This window comes from Fistularia commersonii, chromosome 1, assembly GCF_037954325.1.
Source record: "Fistularia commersonii isolate RoL2024-O1a breed Wild chromosome 1, RoL_Fcom_v1.0, whole genome shotgun sequence".
NCBI classification, from domain to species: Eukaryota; Metazoa; Chordata; class Actinopteri; order Syngnathiformes; family Fistulariidae; genus Fistularia; species Fistularia commersonii.
The window spans coordinates 21,479,659-21,499,688 of NC_141284.1; the positions used below are offsets into that span (position 1 = coordinate 21,479,659).

Here is a 20,030-nt window from a genome sequence, read left to right on the forward strand (position 1 = left end):
CAAAGCGGGTGAATCACAAAACTGTGGTCGACCAAAGAACTTTTTTGTAGATATGATCTGACTATTTTTGAGCGTAACCATGTGTGTGATTTTCATTTTTTAAAATAGACGCTCAGGTTGAACCGTTAAACTTTAATTCCTCATTAAGTGCCGATAATGCAAGATATTTTTCACATTATTTTCAAATTTTTGCATCTTTATTACAAAAGAAAGAGAGCTCGAGTGATATTTCACAAGTGTCTCATTCCGCAATTGGTGATGACTGATCTCTGGTACTCGGTTCTCATACGTCCCCTCACAAATGAGGCAGAAGTAATCTTAAAAACTGGCTAAGCTTTACCGCGCATGAATGCATGATCAGAGCAACACACGCACACACACACAAACACACACACCAAAGTTTATCGGAACTTAATCTAATTCTTTCAAAAGCTACATGCAACAGAAACGCTTGATTCTGGTCAACATGTGTTTTAATTTGCAATTAAACATTAATATCAAATCAATCCATTAACACGGTATCTGAGATATAATCACATGCTGATCTCTGAGGTTCGAATCTCACATTATTTTTTTTTTTTTACTACTTTGTTTGACTTCTCATCTACATCACATTAGGAGATGCTGTCAGAAGAGGCTGCCCTCCTGCATACATTGAGATATGTCGCCATCTAGTGGAAAGTTCCCGGTTGTAGCTCGAATGCATCAAAATTTGTCGAGCATTTTCATCTAAATTGCAAAGTAACTGATGTTGTTAGTCGGTTTAAAGAGGCGGGTCTTTGGTTTCACACAACCACTTATTTTCACATCCATGCCAAAAGGTCAGGACAAACAGTGAGGATTTAATAACCGAGCAGCACGGCGGTGCAGTGGTTAGCGTTTCCACCTTGCGGCAAGAAGGTCCCTGGTTGGATTTCGACCTTGAATGCACGAATGAGTGAATTTAATAAATTCAAATAGCTCTAAAGCCTACGGAGCTGATCTGTCACCCTATTATGAAAGGACCCTATTTACACTGCAGTTCCCTGTAACGTGTGGTGACTTTTACCTTGAACTACTTGTCTGCCCCAGCCGAAATTCCTTTAGGAGACCGGGGTGAGCTGGGGGCAGCTCTGCGACGAACAGCCTGCATTGTGGCGGGTGTATCGGTCAGACCGACAGGGACGCTCACTCGCCTGGAATAGACGTCACGTTCGACCACATGTCCTGCAATACCTCGCGGTGCACGGTGTAAGTGAGTGCACTTTTTGCAGCCTAGATGGCGGGCCAATCATCAGCCTCGCCATTTGTTCACTGGATTATTGTGCGACGGGGCAAATTAAAGCGGTGATCAGTCATGGGATAATCCACAGGCTCCCGCTTCTCACATCAAAAACTTTCCCCGCTGCTCAGCAGGAGAGCAGCGACCGCGGGGGCCCGGACTCCGAGGGTTTCAATGACTCATGTGAAGATAATGTTGACTGCAGAAGCTGCAGGAGAGCCCCCTCTTCCCCGAATCTCGCTAGTCAGAGCAGAATTACCATGACAGACAGACCCATGTGAGAACCTCCGCCCATCATGTGATAGTACCTCCTTATAGTTCATCCTTCCCATCGAGGGGACACGAGACCCCCAGGCCCTTCAGGCCACAATAGCCTTTGGGCACCTTCTTAAGGTACTGCTGATGATGATCCTCAGCATAGTAAAACTCTTGGGCTTCCAGGATTTCAGTCGTGATGGGGCCGTGACCCTTTTTATCCAGCTCCTGGGAACAAAACAAACCAAACACTGTTATTAATAGAGAACATGTATCTGTTTCTAGAAATGATTTTCTAGAAAAGCCTCTCCATTAAAGCTCCTCTCCATCCGTTTCTCCATCGGAGGGGACGTGGTTTCAAAAAACATGCACTGGATTATTAATTCAGATTATTTGAATTGCCCGGACGTAAATGAAAGAGTGAACGGTTGGCCGTCTCTGTACGTGGCCCTATGACCGACCGACCGGCTCTCAACCCCGCCTCTCGTCCAATGACAGATAGCCTCCCTGCTAATTCATTCAAATGTTAGTAAATAATGGGATGCCTCGTACTCCAGTGCATGCAGTGCAACACGGGCTGAAACACCAACATCGAGAGTACCTGTTACGTTTTGCTCGGATAAATGAATAGGCAATGCGAATATGCAATATGTTACAATATTGAGATGTACACGGTGTAGCCATTGTGTCCCGAACCTGCAGAGACAAGCTGACACTCACTATGACCCCTTCCTTTCACAAAGGGACGCTGTTTTTCACTTGGCCTGTCAACGGCTGATATTCTGTGCATAAGAATGGCCTTGTGACGTGCAATATTGTCCCGGATATCCAGACTACATTTTCCAAATCTCCCGTCCCCCTGACACGGACTGCGACTGAGAGAGCTGTAATTGGAATTTATGAAAAACACGATGATGGTGAAAGTTCAAAATCTGCTCCCGAGCCATTGCTTGACTTGATCCGGCTGTTCATTTTCTTCAGTCGGGCTCCGGCTTGTTTTCCAAGAGACGGTGCTCATCTTCAGGTGATTGTACGACGCGGCTGTTTTGCCTCGCTAGACCTATAAAATACACATTGAAGCATTTCCTCAGGTCTTTTAACCCCCCCCCCCAAAAAAGCACACCTGTTAAATGCTGTTTTATTCCGCTGCGTGTCGGATGTGAACTTTTCAATACCTCGCACTGATACAGTAAAGAGTTTCTGCTCCTTAACAAGAAAAGCAGGGTGATGGAGTGACAGAAGAAAGGAACATCTTTTCTTTTCTTTTTGTAGCGCAGCTCGCCTCCGTGGCTCTCTCTGTGGGACCCAGCATCAAAGAGGATCCGCTCTCTTTGAGAACTCCTTAAGACACTTTGGTACTAACGCTTTGGTAAACGCCACGAGAGGAGGCTTCAAACGCGCTCGGAAAAAAAAGTGCACGTTTAAATACACAGGAAACACACACTGATGATGGTATCAAAGGTCCACATTGGACTGCTGGGGTCGCTTTCTCCGTCTGATACCGCCGGGGCCCCTCTGGATCTCGGCTCTTGAGAGCTGACAGAACAACAAGTTGGCGGTGCAGCCGGACCGGCTCTGGGCGACAAGTCTGCCCCTCAGAATGGCGCAGCGGGGGGGCCGGGGGCTCTGCTTTGCGGGGGCGGCGACCGGCTGAGGTTCAGCGGCGGCTGGCAAACAGAAGCCCCAGACGCGTACCTTTTTTCAAATAATGCACTCGAAAGCAATTTGGAAGGGCTTTTATGCCATTTGGTGCTGTCACTTCACTGCCTGCGGAGGGCAGGATATTAACGCTGTAACGCACGCGATGGAGCTTTCACAGACAGGGAAATCAAAATGATAAAAAACTGAATTTATCAAGTAATATAATAAGGTTGATATTATAACAGACCAGCTTTAGATACGACACGTACCACATTATTCCCATTATATCCTTAACTTCTCCAATGGGCTGCTCCCTTTGGGGGCCACAGCCAATCATCTGCCTCCATCCAATTCTCTGCACATTCCTTTCTCACACCAACTAACTTCATGTCCTTTCTGGTCTTCCTCCAGACTTCCTGCACGGCAGCTCCAATCCCAGCATCCTTTTATCCAGATCTTCACAATCCCTCCTCTTTCCATGTCCAAAACACCTCAGTCTGACTTTATCTCCAGAAGATCTAACATCATCCAACTCTCCGTCCTCCTCACTCCGAAAGCGAACCTCCTCACGTTCACCTCCAGCTCTGCCTCCTGTCTGTCTTCTCCTCAGTGTTTCCAAACCAGACAGAGTCTCTGGTCTCACCTTCGTCTTTTCCACTCATTCTGGCTGATACTCTACTTATCACCCCTGACATTTTCCTCCACCTGCTTGAACCTGTTTCTTCACCTCTTGTCCTCCCTCTTCCCTGCTCTGGCCTGTTGACCCCCGGTACTCACTTATTATCGCTCAAGTTGCCGTTATTGGACTAGGAAGAGGGGGAACAAAGGGCCGTGAGTGAATAATTGATTTTAAATTTTGCCAAGCAGGTGGCACATATTCATCTATCCGGGTTTTCTCGAAACTCCCCACAGATGTTTCTCATGAGAAAACCCGAGGTGGTACTAAGGTCCATTACTCAAACTGAGGCAGGTTCTTTCTACCTGGTGCAGCAGTGTGTGTGGCTGATCTTGTTTTTTTCCTTCTGTGTCCATATGTGTGTGTGTGTGTCTGCCCATGCAACATGTGTTTCTTCAGGCACCTGCTGCGGCAGATGTTGTTTGCAATGCTGTTTTTTCACAAGTCCATTTTATCTCAGCACAGCTTTTTTTTCTCTTTCGCGGTGGAGATGGAGCGGAGGACTGTGCTCAGGATCCCAATAAAGGTCTGAGCAGCCACGCCACATGTAAATTATCTTCCTCCATCTGACCCAGGATCCACTTCTCACACACTCACTTCCTGCCCTCTACCCCTCCATCCATGCCCTCGGCACTCTTCTACCCAGATCTTCACCATCTCTCCTCTGACCATGTCTATGTCCTCTGTCCAAAATGCCGACATTAAAAAAAAAAAAAGCAGTAAAATTGCGAATCTTTCACCTAAATCCACATTAAATCACTGAGCAAAAACATTTAAATTACACACATCAATAAAGTGGAAATGTTTTATTTAAAAGTGAATTAGAATTGATTCATTCATTCATTATCTGGGGGCTGTGGCAGGGTGGCCGTGTGATGTGTGGGCGTCCGCCAATCGGAAGGTTCGATTCCCGCCGCTTGCTGTCCGCATCCCAAAGTGTCCTTGGGCAAGACGCAAAAGACCGAGTCACTCTGGACGGTCAGGACAGGTCAGTGCCCTGCTCTGCTGCCAGCGGTGTGTTTGTGAAGGTTTGTGTGTCTCTATATGACGTGGAATGAGAGGGAGACTTATTTGTCTTGTTATGACATATAAATGAGAGGGTGGATGGTTACACGTCTGTCTGTGTGGAGTCTCCGTGCTCTCCCCGTGTCTGCATGGGGTTCCTCCGAGTTCCTCCCGCAGTCCACATGCAGGAGGTTCATCGGAGACCCTGAATTGTCCAGACGTATGAACGAGAGGGTGAATAGTTGTGTCTCTTTATAAGTCATATGAATGAGCAGGAGAACAGTCACGTGTCTCCATAGGTAGCGTGAACGAGAAAGGTTGTCTCGCCCGATGACAGTTGGGATAGAGTGCAAGAGCGGTATAGAGAATGAATGAATCAATGAAATAAAACCCAGGTCATTAATGTGACTTAAAAACCTGCTGATTATTTCTATCCATTTAAAGTAAATAACATTTTCAGCCCGTGCAAGAACTTCCGAGCACGCGAACGCCTTTCCCGGTGACCTGAGCTGGCCGGCTCTGACCACACGGAGGCAGTGTGGCTCTGGATATGCCAGTGCTGGGAGGCGTTGCAGTGGAGTCCGTAAATCAAAGCTCCGCATCCCACAGAGAAGCTGAGGCAGCAGCTGACCTCCGAGTCCTCGGCTGCTGCTACAATGTGAGGGTTCTGATCTCCCAGTAGGAAGGACTCAACATCCACAATCCACAAGGCCCTCGACACAAAACACACACTATTCGCTGGATTTATCTTTTCAATGCAGTCTGCAAGGCGCGCGCGCGCGTGTGTGTGTGTGTGTGTGTGTGTGTGTGGTTACCCTGCCTACATCCAGTAGTGTTATAGCCAACCGATGATGGGCGCAGAGCCTGACACTCTGTGGCCTAATTAATCAGTGATCACTACAAAACCGCAGGAGTCGCCGACCCTCTGGGGCAGGGAACGCTTCATGCTAGAGCACAACATCCAAGGAAATAACCCCCCCCCTCCCCGCCGCCCCGACAACCCTGCGCCGCTACCTCGCTCCACATCCAGTCCTCCACAGCAGTCACAACACGGCGGCCATTTTAGATCTATAAATCAGAATGCATGGCGTCACACCACTGTGTATCACCTTATGTGGCTTTGCTCTGTCTCTCTCTCACACACACACACACACACACACACACACACACACACACACACACACGCACGCACACACACACACACACGCACGCACACATACTGCAGCAACAGCGAAGGAATGTAGGAAGAAAGACTGGAAGGATGTGTAGGGTGCAAAGATTTTTTTTTTACAGGGGAAGTGGTGTAAATGAAATATGAGCGCCTTTGGGCGACTGATGCTCAGATAAAATACAATCTGTGAACGTGTGTGTGTGCAAAAACATCGAGCAGCGAAATAAAACCAACCTAGAATTTCAAAAACTGGGGTTAAAAGCAAGTTCATTTGGGGCCCGGCTTATTGATATCAGTTAATGTTAGGGTTCAGGAGCCATGCTTCAATGCTGTGCCCTTCAAAGTGACAAAAATGACGTGTGCATGTGTGTGTGCATGTGTGTGTGTGTGTCCGCGCGCCGCTGAGCTCACTCAGCGCGGCCAGCCCTTCTTTTCTTCATGCTTGTCGGAAATACTTCCCTGTCAAAGACATGGCCGAACGGGTGTATTTCTACCTCTCTCTCTCTCTCTCTCTCACTCTCCGGTTGAAGCGAACCGCAGCTTCGTGCTCCGCGGTCCTCCCTGCTCTCCAGCCAAGCGCAAGAGCCCCCTCTTGCCATTGCTAGAGAGACGGCCACGGGACACAAATAGGACGTGACACCCCGAGAAAGGGTGGAGGAGGAGGAGGAGGCCGTACTCCCGTTTCTACCCCGCTGTCTTGTCTTCCCCCTCGCCGGCTCTCTCCGAGGGCCTACAGCGGCAGAGCGGTGGGGAAGAGACGCGCACTGACGCGGAGTTTGTGACACAAGATGACTCACAGTGAAGACATTTGAAAACGGATACGACCTTAATTTGGTGATTTATGTAATGCTCCCCCTCCCCCCGCTTCGGTCCGCTGCTGATTTGACTGAATCCGTGGCTGATTTCGGATTATTCGTAGAAAACGCCGCGGATTTTTGCGAACGAGGCCGCAGATCCCCTGCTGCTGCCACTTGCACCAGAGCAGTTGACCTCTACAGTTTAAATCCCAGATTTAATTAATAGCTGTAACGTATTTTACCAAGTTCATAATTCAGTATCCAGATCTGACATTTCCAGTATCATAAAAATTTCAAGTGTGCAGGCTTTACCTAAACCTTTTCTTTTAAACTTCAAAATTCAGAAAGTCAACATTTTGCAGATTAATGAAGCCAGAGGGCTCAAAACGGCCCCCCAAAAAATACTGACTTTTTGTCCGAAAAAACCCGCGGACAAGCCGGATGCGACGCTTATCGAACTGTCGGCACCTGCCCCTCGGTGACCCCGGGGACGGAGGGAGAGACGGCACTGAAGGGATGGACGGAGATGTGGAAAAGAGGGGGATGCGGCATCGCTTATTCCTGTGAAGTTTGGCAAAATGAACTTAAAACATTCATGCGCGTCTGTTTGCGCGCGTGAGCCGAAAGATGCATTTCATGTGTTAGAGTTTGCTTTTTTTTTTTTTTTCCTGCTCGACTCGGTTCATCCCTCCCTCCCTCTCTCTCTCTCTGGCGGCGCGGGTCAGGCATCCATTTTAGCTGGGCTCTAATCATCAGCGAGTGTTCCTACATTTTGTGAGTGAGGAAGCCAACGCACTTTGGAGGGGAGATGATGCACACACTTTAGTCTGCCGGCGCGGCACAAACCCCTCCTGCAGCGGGAAATATCTATAATTTACACCCCCCCTAAAAAAAAAAGCATGAAAACAAGCCATTGTTTCTTGTTTTCTGATTTTTAAACTTCCCGCTAGATGAGAGCCGATGAGATTTTGCCCAGGTGCTATCACACGAACTGAAACCTCTCATTCGTTGCTGTCGTAACTCGCGTCGAGTCGGGGTATATTTAGACGAAATGGAACAAAACAGAACCAAAAAAAAAAAAAAAAACAGAAAAGGACGTGGAGAGAAACTGGAGTGTGAGAAGAGTTGGAAGCTTAAAATTGACTTTTGAAAACTCGACCCCCTCTCCGAATAAGAGAACTGACCTTGTGTGACTGGAAGGAAACCTGCTGATGCTATGCTCGGTTAGAACAACCCCCGAGCCTCTCCTCCAGACTTCTGCCCCCCCCCTTTTTTCCCCAGCCATCATCTGCCCACCCTCGGCACCCTCCCCTCCATCTCTCAAGCTTATTAAGTTAGGATGCCTTATCAGAGGGCACACTCAACCCTCTAAGGCCCGACTCACGTTATGTCCATGAGCACACACAATATTCAAGTTGGCTTGATAAAAACCCATTGTTCACACAAGCGTGTGTGAGGGGGTGCACTCACTCACGCACACACACACACACACACACACGGAGAAAATCACAATGCACCCACTATTTTGTCTAACCCTTACCCATCTTTATACCACCATCTTGATCAACTCCTCTACTCCCCGCCGCTTGCTCTGGGGAGACATGTTTAAACTGGGAGAGAGGAGGAGGAAGAGGAGAAGAGAAAGATGGGGGAGACGGAGAGAGAGAGAGAGAGAGAGAGAGAAATAGATGCACTCCTCCTCTGTGCTCTGCTGCCACAGCGGCTTGGCTACAGAAACCTTTGATGTTCTGCAAATTTCAAATTTCATTATAGAGAACCCCCTTCTCTCCCTCCTCCCCCTTCCCTCTCCGCCCCCCCCTCCCTCTCTGCTCTCGCGCTTAAACAAGCTTTTCTGCTGCCCCCCCATCCTCAAGCCCCCCAATGCAGAAGTTAAGAAACTGAAAGCCCTGCAGAACAGACTTTTCGTACGGGTTAATTATTCATTGGGCTGCGAGTCTATGTGCCAAATGTATGTCTGTGTGTGTGTGTGTGTGAGTGAGTGTGTGTGTACACGTGAGTACATGTGAGTCATGGGCTGGCAATGGGGTGGAATGTGGATTTTGTGATGCCTGTCTTATCTGTGGATGTCTTAGATCACCTCCACCCACTCTCTTTTGTCACTTTAGAGAACGCGCACTCGGCTCGTCTTGACGGAGAGTGTTGGCCTCTTAAAATAAAATGCAAACACGCACATGTGTGCACGCGCACGCAATGTAGGTAGGTGTACAGAAGGACGTACACTTTGAGCACCGAAGATGCCATTTTTTTCAAGCCAAGCGCTCGGGAGACTCGCCGTCATTGCAGCGAGGCAACCATTTCAGGGGCGGGAAGCTGCCATTTTGGTCGGGAGCGAGTCAGCAGCTCTTTGAGAAGACGGGAGCTCCCGGTGGCCCTCGGATGGAGCCGGGGCGCCATCGGAGGGGATGACAGATCGGTGGCGTCAGCAGTGTCGGCAGGGAGACGGAGGGGGGAATGCAGATATTTGTAAATGTGTGTTTTTGGAGAGTCTGCTATGACGGCGCACAAGGTAGAATGGCTCCGATATTGCCACATCGGTGGCGGAGATTGTGCACGCCGCGGCTTAGCTCCCACACCCCAAAAACATCTACTGAAAACACCGGCACTCTGAGATGTCCTCACTAATCGCACGTTCACGCACAAACAAAAAGGTCATTACTGGAGCAGCGCTGAAAACACTCGGCGACAGATGAGGGCTGTGACCAATCAATTTCACTATGGATCACTGTGTCCATTGTTATTATAATTAATTTGTTTTTAGTGGTCTATTAGATGCCAAAAATAAAGGCTGCAAAAAAGGCCCACTGGTGTTCGTGAATCTCTCTTTGTCAACAGGAGGGTAATAAAGTGTTTGCAAAACTTTAAGATGACTGAATGCGTCTAACGACCCTTTAGCCCACTATCAAAATAGCTGCCATTTAGTAAATTTAGTAACCTTATTCATGAATTACTGCATCTCTGACACAGACACGTCCTCTTAGGACGACCAAATGATCTGAAAATGATTTTTCAACAGTATTTCAGCACCGGTCAAATCCAAGTCTGTTCATAAAATCTGAGACATTAAAGCGGCATATATCCACATTACACTGATGTCAATCATATCTCAGTTTTAAAAACAAACATAGGATCGAACATGCACGAAGAAATCCGATGACTAGGAAAAGACAGGCCATCTTCATGCACACATTTCACAGATAACTTCAGCGCCGCCAGAAGTGCTAAATATCCATATAAAGGGGTGGTGCAGTATCTTTTTTGTGATATCGTGATAGTCGTATAGTAAAATTTCTCTGGTTATGGATGATTACCACATGTACCGGTGTGTTCCTTGGTCCGTTCATCTAATACACGGAACGACAGCTGTGTTCCCTGTAGTTTATGCGGGGCCAAAAGGGGGCCTGGCTTATTAACCTGGGCGTTTTCTATGTGGATAGGTCCGGGAGGGCGGGGGTCACCATCGGTTGATAGCCTGTCAGTCTTGCCCCTCTGATCTGATTACCTCCCCATTTTCTTCCCTTTGGGTTCCTCCCTTCCAACCCTGGTCCCAGCTGCCGTTCCCCCTGTCACCCCTGACCCCAGCCCAAGGCCAAGGTTGGGAGGTTGTTGTCACGGCGACCCGGCAACCCAGTCACCGCTGACCCCAGGCGCCCTAAGTAACCATGACGATCGAAATGCGCTTCCTCCCGCCCCGTGCCGGCCTACCCGTGAATGCTATTTGGAGAGACAAACCGAATTGATGAAGGACCAACGGATAGGTGGAGCGATGGAGGCCCTGATGGATGGAACAAAAGGGAGACGTGTGCGCCGTTGAAAAAGAATATTTAGAAATGACCTCGCCCACCCGCCTCTGCTCTCTCAGAGCGAGCGCTGCGGAGAGAGAGAGAGGGCGAAAATGTAGATGGGATCAACCAAACAAAGGTGGCTTTACTTAACTAAACAGCGTCCAACTCTGAAAGAGGTCACCACTCAAGAGAGAGGTTTTCAATTGTTATTGAAATAAATGTGACGTCTCCACCATGCAGTTTAAAACTGCCCAACGGCTGGAAAAGGTTGTTTTTGTTGAAAATAAAATTCTCCCGGCCCACAACCGAACGTCAGGGATGAAAACTTAATTTCACAAGACTTCCCATCTGACAAAAGTGGCGTGCGTGCCACAGCCTCTTCATCCCTTTTAGAAAAGTGAATGTAAACTAAGATCACAAGAGTTCCCACATGCATTCCCCCCGCAGAGACAAAATTCAAAATGTTTTCTCTACTTTTCCAACAACCAGTGATCACATTTTTAAACAACTTAATAACCTGTCTCCCCTTAATATGTGTGTGAGTGTGTGTGTGTGTGTGTTTTACCTGCTGGTAGATCAGTTTGCTGTTCAACGCAAGTGCCTGTTGAGCGGGGCTGGATGTGTAAATGGCCGAACGATACTGAGTGCCACAGTCGTTCTGCTGCCTCATTCCTTCGGATATAAACACACACACACACACACACAAACACACACACACACACACAAATGAGTCTCACCCTTTCCTCTAATAGAACTCCATATCCATTTAGAAGATTTTCACGATTATGTCGTCATCTGACATCTTCAATTCACACATCGCGCCAGATTGAGGACTCTTATTAGGGGAGCCGTGTGGAGCGGCATGGAGTTAGATGGTCTCATGTAGGTGGGTGCTTTTTGCTATTCTTTGTCATCTATGCGGGACTGTCAGAATTTTCATCAGCTTTACATCAGGGTGTTTGGAGGACCAGTGTACCTTCATTAGGAGGCCAAACAGCTGCCGTCACTTGTATGCTTCTCCGAAGATGCAATCGTGAGCGGCTTTGACATCCATGTGTTCACCCTTGGTAGGCCTCCCTTCACTTCATCTCCCACTCAACCTTTGTTTCTCCGTTTTACCACTCAATTACATACTTTCTTTTATCGGTCCTTCAAAACCCTTCTTTGATATTTGGCTTCACCCAACAGCCTGGAGCAAAACCTGCAAACGCTGGTTTGACTTGTTGGGGGAAAAGAAACTGTTTTCCCTCCAGAACCTTCCGCTGTTTCTTCATTTGGACGACCAGCTGGTCAGCAATCGCAGATAGGGATTCGGACCGTTCTCCCGCGTGAGCTCTGAACTTCTATGTATGCAATGTTTTTTTTTGTTTATTTTTTATTATGCAACACTTGCATGATGTGTTTGGCGGCGGCTATGTATTCCCCGCCTTTCTGAATACATTTTCCCATCGTAGTCCCGGATTTGCTTGGCAAAACAAGCCAGGAACCACCGTTATTTTCGACCAAAACGGCATCATATTGCCCAAAAAGAAAAATAATTTCAATTCAAGCAGTAGAAATACCAACCCGGTCTTAACGGGAATAAGAGTCCCTAAGGAATTAAAAAGTTCTGTTCGAGCATTGATCACAAGGAAAACGGCAAGAAATAAGGTTTGGTAAATAGTGAAACCAAGGTTATCCTGGCATTACCAGGACAGGCTGGAGGCAGGAGTCCAAACCAGCTGAATTGGATATGAATTTGGCCTTCAAAGCAGCCACCGCCCTGCCTGTTGAACACCTGGGCACATCCCCATCTGGGCGTCCAGCTGAGGGACCGCGTTGGGAGTTTGTAATGTGACTTTAGAAGAGGTCTCTAGAATATATCAGACACCCCGTTGCGGGTGATGATGTCGCGGCCATAGATGGTTTGCCGAGGAAACAATAGACATGGTCTTTCAGTTGAGGAACGACGCACACACTTTCAACCAGATGCAGGGCCTCGTAGAGACTCCGCACTTCACGAATGCGCTGCGGTCCACTTCCTGTAAACGCCACATGACAATTGCGGGCTCGGAGCTTGTTGTTGTTTTGCTTTGCCCCTGGATTCAGGCCACGGTTCTCTTGCTCCTTTCATCGGACGCTGCAGGGCTGCGGCGTTAAGAAGTCATAGCCCAGCTTCGGGTTGTCTGGGGTTCTACGGACCTCTGTGCAACCGAGGAGACGGTTTCAATCACCCCCTGGGAAATATGTTTAAAGGCAATCCCACAGATTTTTGTCGAGATCACTCATTTTGGAAAAAAGCAGTGAACGGCAAAAACAGATCGCTTCAAAATTTTACAACTGAATCAAACTTCCGCCTTCCTTTCTCCGGTGTGCGTCCGCTGCTCGGCCCGCTGTCCAATTTGTAACCCCTTTGTTTGTGCTTCCATCCCCAACATCCGTCCCTGTAGTGCTGGATGTCAGCCATCTTGCCCCCAGCACTGTTGTTCAGTGACAAGGCTAATGGTGAACCGCCATAAAAAGGCCACTGAGCCGCTCAGCCATTGGCTGTCGCCAGAGCCTTTAATCTGATTGGCCAGGCTGCAGAGGTCTTGTAGCTTGGCAGTTCCCTCTGACCTTCCCTGCAAAAAACCCAGAGGTTTCAGCACAAACACACTTTTAAACACACGACACGTGCATGTAATTTTGCTAATTACAACAACTTCAAACCTAATGGCGTTCTGCTGTTCAAAAATCTGTTTTAATGCAAAAAAAAAAAAAAAAAAATTACACCATATAGGTTAATATTCAATATCCTTCACGCACAAAAAAGAAAGACAGCAAAAAATGTTTCATCACAAAGAGAAAAGTCAAGAGGCGTACACCCTTGAGCAGTAATTGTTGGAAGCAGCCATTAAGATTCATCCCATCTTCAGAGATCCCTCCACCATCAGAAGTGGAGTTAGTCCCTAATCAAAATATTAAAACCACCCAAAGCATCGGCCTAGCTTTTGATTATTCTAACTCCAGATCCATTCCCTGAAGAATTGAGTCCTCAAAGAACTACAACGGCGATAAATACAACCCCCCCAAAAAACTCTGGTTCTCCTCTCTCTCTCTCTTTCTCTCTTTCCCTCTCCCCCCCAATCCTCTCTCTCCATTTTTAACAGCCCCCTTCGTTATTTTCTCCATCCATCAAAGGCAGCAGTAATTATTAATGAGAGCCTCCCTGTTCTCTCTGCATTATGCATGAGACTTGCTTCTGAAAGCAGAGGGTAATGGGGGGTGGACAGAAGGGGAGGGGCTACGGGGGTCACACACACACACGCGTGTGCCTACTCGATGCACACGCACACACACACACGCACACAAACACACACAACCTCCCGGGGTCACTGACCTGCACCCGCAAATGCAAAAATGTTAATTAACCCGCCCCTTGTCGAATAAATAAATAAATAAAGAAAAGAAATAAAGTAACCCCTCCGTACTTGAGAGACAAATGGAGGCCAGAATCAGAGTGAATGGGAGGAACGCCGCCGCTCTCCCAGGGAGTCTGACCTCCTTCCAACCGACATTCGGGCACAAAGATGGAGGCTACAACGGACGCGCATAGCTTCAAAACCCACCGAGATTTTCTGCAACTGAATCTAGTGCCTGGGGAAAAAAAAAAACAACCACCCCCGTTTGGCTTATTGCTGTCGGTCAAAGCCGAAAGAAGACAACTATTCCCCTGACTTCCAACTCCACCTTCCCTCCTTCCAATGAGTTTGACGTTCCCTCTGTGGTCGCGTCTCGGTTTCACTTTATGGGGTGGGCTTCGGTCAAAGGCGAAAATACAGAACAAAACAGAAAACATAAAAAGATGCACGGACTAAAAAGCAAAAGGCATGCCGGCTGCAGCGGGAAACAGGCAAGGTGGAGGGGAGGGAGATGTTCAAGTGTAACGTTTTACTTTATGCATTTGGAACACAAAGGAGTGCAAACATTCATTCATTATCTGTATCACTTATCCCACATTCAGGGTTGGAGGGGATTGGAGCATATCCTAGCTGCCAATGGGCAAAAGGCAAAATCATTCACCCTCTCTTTCCCATGTCATATAGAGGCCTAAAGCCATTCACCCTCTCATCCACACGTATGGACAATTCAGAGTCTCCAGTGAACCTCCTGCATGTGTTCAGAGGGTGGGAGAAATACGTAGAATGCGGAGAAACCCCACGCAAACACAGGCAGAGCATAGAGACTCCACACGGAGAGGAATCAAACCGGTGACCTTCTTGCTGGGAGGCGGAAGCGCTAACCGCGGCGCTTGAGCGCAAACAACCAGCAGTTAAAGGGACGATATAATAACCCCAAGATTTGTCCGGTTATTGTAATTCCTATCAACTTCAGAAACGATAAGTGACATTTCTCTTCTTTTCGGTTGAGAATTCTTCCCTCTTCATTCACCTGCAGTCATGTTTGCCATCATTGCATATTTTTCTTTTTTTAACTCCCAGGTATAACCCTGCCCATGAGAATTGCGGGCACTGAGAGGCCACCGATCACCGCGTCGACCGTGTTGTCAAAATGCACACAACAAATTAAATAATGGTGTAATGGCTGATAGCGGCAGTCCTTGTGTATGCGTGCGTGCGTGTGTGTGTGTGTGTGTGTGTGTTTGTGATAGTAGACTGTGCCGTGCCCTGCGGTCCCACTACGACCGTGTGCGTGCCAACAGAGCCCTCTTCTCCTCTCCTCTCTCAGCTGCTATTTTTGCCCTGGTCTTATGTAAGCTGCTCCTGATGCGCTGGAGACAGAGGCAGAGCTCCGAGTCGGGATGGTGCGAGCATCCCCGGAGGACACGCACGAATATCCGCTCGCACGTGCAAACACATGAGTGCATGCACGTTCCATGTTCGAGCGGAGGGAGTGTGTGACATTTGCAAGCATACAGAGCAAAAAAAAAAAAAAAAAAAAAAAAAAGCATGAGCCGCTGCACCCGCTGTCAGATGGAGAGGACAGGTAGTGCACGGGCAAACCTACAGCAGGAGGCTGTTGACACAGCAACGTGGATGTGAGCGCCGTGGACGCCGTGAAGATTACAGCCATGACTACGGTCATCTATTATTAAAAATCTTTTCTCTCTCCCTCTCCCCCATGAGGTGTTCTCCTTTCTCCCGTAGCTTCGCCCTCACACTCGATCACTTCACGGAACCGGGAATGCTGTCGGAGCGCCGGGACTCGGGCGGCCATGCCGTTGATTCTCGTCTGGTTCCGAGCCTAACGGGCAGACAGAGCTCTTCCCCCTCTGGCTCGCACTTGGGTTCAATTCTTTAGAGGGATCTGTGATGTAGCGTAAACACAACCATACTATATTCGCTCGTATCTTTCGGAGCATAATTGTTTTCTATCGCTCCAAAGGCGGTTGTAAAATCTCCTGTAAAAACAGTTTTGTGCAATTTCCCTGTTGGATGATCTTTGACGTTTACAGGCCCACAATCAATATTTCGCATTAATTCACCATAAACTCTACGTTTTCTAATTCTTCCTTAGCCGTTAAGCAGCAGTCAGGTGATATTTCAGAGCAAACACCTTTCACACCGGGTTTTCAACTTTCCTCAGCTAAATTTCTTCATAGTTTTGGCTGTCGTTTCGGTCAGCGTGATGTATTAATGTGGGTTCGAAAACATTTTTGCTTTATTTTCCCCGTGCCATCCATTAACTTTGCTGAAATGTCCATCTATTGGTACCATCAATCAGGCGCAGAGCCTCCTTTAATAATACTGATGTTCAGTTTTTATTGAAAGGAGAGCTTTTAAATGGTCAGTGTGAGCTGGTAGATTGTGTACAACCCGATTCAGTATTCCACCGCATGACTTATAACGGGGTTAACCGCTGAAATCTGGCTCCTCTTCGTTGCACTAAGTCTACTTCAATCATTGCTCATTCAGTGCGAAGCATTTCAAAGAGCCTAGTCTATATCTTAAAGTAGTCTAATAAACGCGTTTGCTTTAATTTGAAAAACCATATATTTTCAACATTTAATGCAATTGAATGGACGCGCAGAAAATCCTCCCCCCCCGTGCCGCACACACACACACACGTGCCACGCAATCTCCATAAATTACGTCCGTCAGCGCGCGTGCGGGCGTAATAACTGACACTCGGTAATGAGTGCGGCACTCTCAGCCAACCAGAGGAGAGGGCTTCCACGTGTGGGGGTGGCGGAGGTCACAGGTTAGGGGTCAAGGTCATCTCCCGTGAGGTTTGGCCTTAGATGGCAGGATACCCCCTAAATTGAGGGATGGGGTGACACGAGGTGACACGGGGGGAGCCCCAAGAGGGAATTGGCGTGTGTCGCGGCCAGCTGGGGTGAAAACACATGTACAGCGGAATTATCATTCTAATTTCAGCTGTCTGAAAATAACCGCCGGCAGCATGACGTGGCATGCATGAGGCGGTGCTTGATTCTGGGGTTCTTTACGTCCAAACTGATGCAAATCTATTTTGCATTCCCTACTTTTCAAACCCTTTGGAGCCAATGGCTCGCAGCTGAGACGTGTTTACGAGCCTCTCATAAGTGCAGATGTGATCCGAGTACAGGCTTTTTAGCACGTCCTAGTTGTGCATCCCTGATTGGTGGCTATTGGCGTTTCCCTGTGAATCCTGTTTACTGACGCAGCATCCACAACTCATACCATAAATAGTGTATGGCCTCCAAAATAGAGAGAACGAGGGAAGGGGAAGGGAGAGGAAGAAAGACGGGGAAACAAAGAAAAGCCTTGATTGTTAAGATGAACAGCAGCGGCGGGGGAGGAGGCGATGGAAGAGCGGGGATGAGGGGGAAGGGAGGATGAGGAGCAGGGAGGAGAGAGTGACTAAGAGATAAAAGAGGAGCGAGTGGATGTGAGAGTGTTTGTGTGATGAGCGGATGGCCTCGGGGAACGGTTGACTCACTGCGCCGCTCTGCGGATGTGCTGACGGGCTCCGGGCCGTTTGTTCACGCACTTGCCCATCCGCTCAGCTCGCTGCAAAGAGGACAGGGCTGGAGGTGCAGGTGAGGTGGGCACAATGGTGATGGAGCAATGGGGGAGGAGGGAGCGGATGACACAGCGGATGACTGAGGACTGAGAAAAGAATGTGGGAAATGGCTGAGGAAATAAAGAACCGGCGGCGAAATATTAAAAACATGAAATTTGAAAGAGACTTGATGTTTAGATGGGTGGAAGAAAGCAGAAGGAACAGAAAGAGATTATTAGTTGGAGGTTAAGCAGAATGCTGAGATGAGGGTGCCTGCAAGGTGAGGAACAGCCCGCAAAGCTGTCATTTGCAATATCCTGGGTTTGTGTCATCAAATCGCTGTGTACAAGCGGGCGGATGGAAGGAAGAAACCCATCAGGAGTATTATTCTACAAGAATGTGAACGGGACCTGCAACACACGCGCGAACGGCAAGACGTTTTCACGTGTGACGCGTCGAATCGTACGCATGAACTCGACGGCGGCAGATAACCGGCGTCGTACTTTGACACGCGGCAGACACTTTGACTGCTTCAGCATTTCCGTGCACGAGTGTGTGACATGCTACCGTAGAGTTGTCATTACGCAGACATAAGAATCTTATAATATGAGACTGCGTTGAATGGGGGGTCTTTATGCAACATCCCAGGGAAGCCAGGAGATTGAGACTAGCGTTGCTGAATATGGAAAGAGGACACACAGCAAAGGCTGCTGGGAGTTTCTGATTGGCTGTTAATGTTGCTATCCAGGCCCGGATTGGTGGAGCTGACGCAGCCCGACATCACGTTGTCGGGACTAAACCCTTTTGAACTGAGGCAAAGCAGTGAGGCACAGATCTCAACACACACACACACACACACACTCACACACAACCCATGGAGATACATGCATACCCACATTAAAAAGACTGTATGCAACTGAGTGTGTATCCATTTGACAGCTCCACACGTCCATCAACATCCTGGGTTTATTAGTCAGGATGGCTCTTGATTTGTGACAGACGGAAACAGAATATGTGATGTTCCTTGGTGTGTCTGCGTGTCTGAGCGCGATGATCTCGGTGGAAAGGAAAGGTGCAAACTTCACTAATGTCTCTATTCTCTATTAAGCCAATCTCTAAGGTGGACAGAAAAAAAATTAAAAAATGGAGCTTAAGCACGCGTGAAGGCACAGCCAGCGGGCCACATCACGCCACATTTGTCAAATCAGAGGAATTTCTGCTGCACGTGAACCAAGAATTGGTGAAGAGCGAGGAGGCAGGGATTCATATTTAAGTCACGCGCAGGGAGAAATGCTCCAAGTGTAAAATGCACATGCAAGTTTATGCCTAGTTTAGAACATGTCACCTGTTCTAAACTGGGACCCCCCAAAAAAAATAAAAATAAAACAGCGACAACTCCACACAGCGCATTGACAATAAGCTGCATGCCATAAATAAAACATGAGAGGAGACGAGGCTGTGAGTCAGGGGAAATGCATGACTACTCTTCTGGCCTGGCTGCCTTTGCCCCGCGGCGTGTCGGCTCCTCTCTGCCCGCGCCTTTGCCCACAGTAAGACGTCTCCCTGCCCTGGGCTCCGGTGAGCGCCGGAGGAATATCTCCCAATTTGGGCGATGTCGCTCCTTCACTTCGAGGTAGCTTCATGAGAAAATCCCACCCCGGTGTGGATTTGGCCGACGTGGAAGCGCTCAGGTTTGCACCTGTGCCCATCAGGTTATGTGTGCGGCGAGCGGAAGATGCCAAAAACATGGCTGACATTGAGTGTATTTAGGTCACACGGTGAATGTTAGAGCAGCTTTCACAAATACAAAAGATATGACGGAATTAATGTTTCCGACGTCACTCTGTGCATGCCGTGTGTGTGTGTGTGTGTGTGTGTGTGTGTGTGTGCATGTGTTAATGCTGTTTTTATGACTGACGACAGGGCCCATGAATCTTTGATCCACTTCTCTAAGATGTCATACGCCTGCCCATATTCCATGTGAGTGAGCAGAGTGGCTCTCGCTCTCTCTCTCTCACCCTGTTCAGTACCACATCTCCACATACATGCCAACACTTTCTTCCTTTCCTGTGTCCTCCCGGTGCATTAATGTTCTTACATCACCTCTTGCGGTGAGCGGAGAAAGCAGGAGGTACCAGGAGATAGAGATGGGGAGTTGAGGGGTTTTTGCCATGGATGGGGGTGGGGGAACACGCATGTCATCACACAGGAAAGACGTGAGGACGCGCGAATGCATTCACAAAGGCAGGGGAAGAGTATGGACTGTTTGGAGTCTGGTTTCTGCAAGTAAAAAAAAAAAACAACTTCTAGATAACTTTTGAAAACTTTTTAAAAAATTCTTGGCAAAGTCAAAAATCAATTCAGCATTTTTCCTTGAGGGATTTGACACGGACTTAAAATGCACTAAGTGCCAAAATAACAAAATCTGTTTTTTTCTACCCAGATATCGATTTTCAGC

General features: G+C 48.0%; 1 protein-coding gene across 4 annotated transcripts in view; it reads right to left on the reverse strand.

Annotated features, from left to right (window-relative positions):
* Positions 1-285: 285 nt before the first annotated feature.
* Positions 286-20,030, reverse strand: part of msrab (methionine sulfoxide reductase Ab) — a 32,734-nt gene continuing 12,989 nt past the window's right edge. For all 4 annotated transcript variants that reach the window (XM_086154534.1, XM_086154543.1, XM_086154561.1 and 1 more), the window contains 2 exons: positions 11,175-11,281; positions 286-1,744 (listed from right to left, as the gene is read on the reverse strand). In XM_086154534.1, the coding sequence (XP_086010660.1) occupies positions 1,574-1,744; positions 11,175-11,281 (278 nt within the window). In that variant the 3' untranslated portion in view covers positions 286-1,573. The remainder of the gene's footprint in view (positions 1,745-11,174; positions 11,282-20,030) is intronic.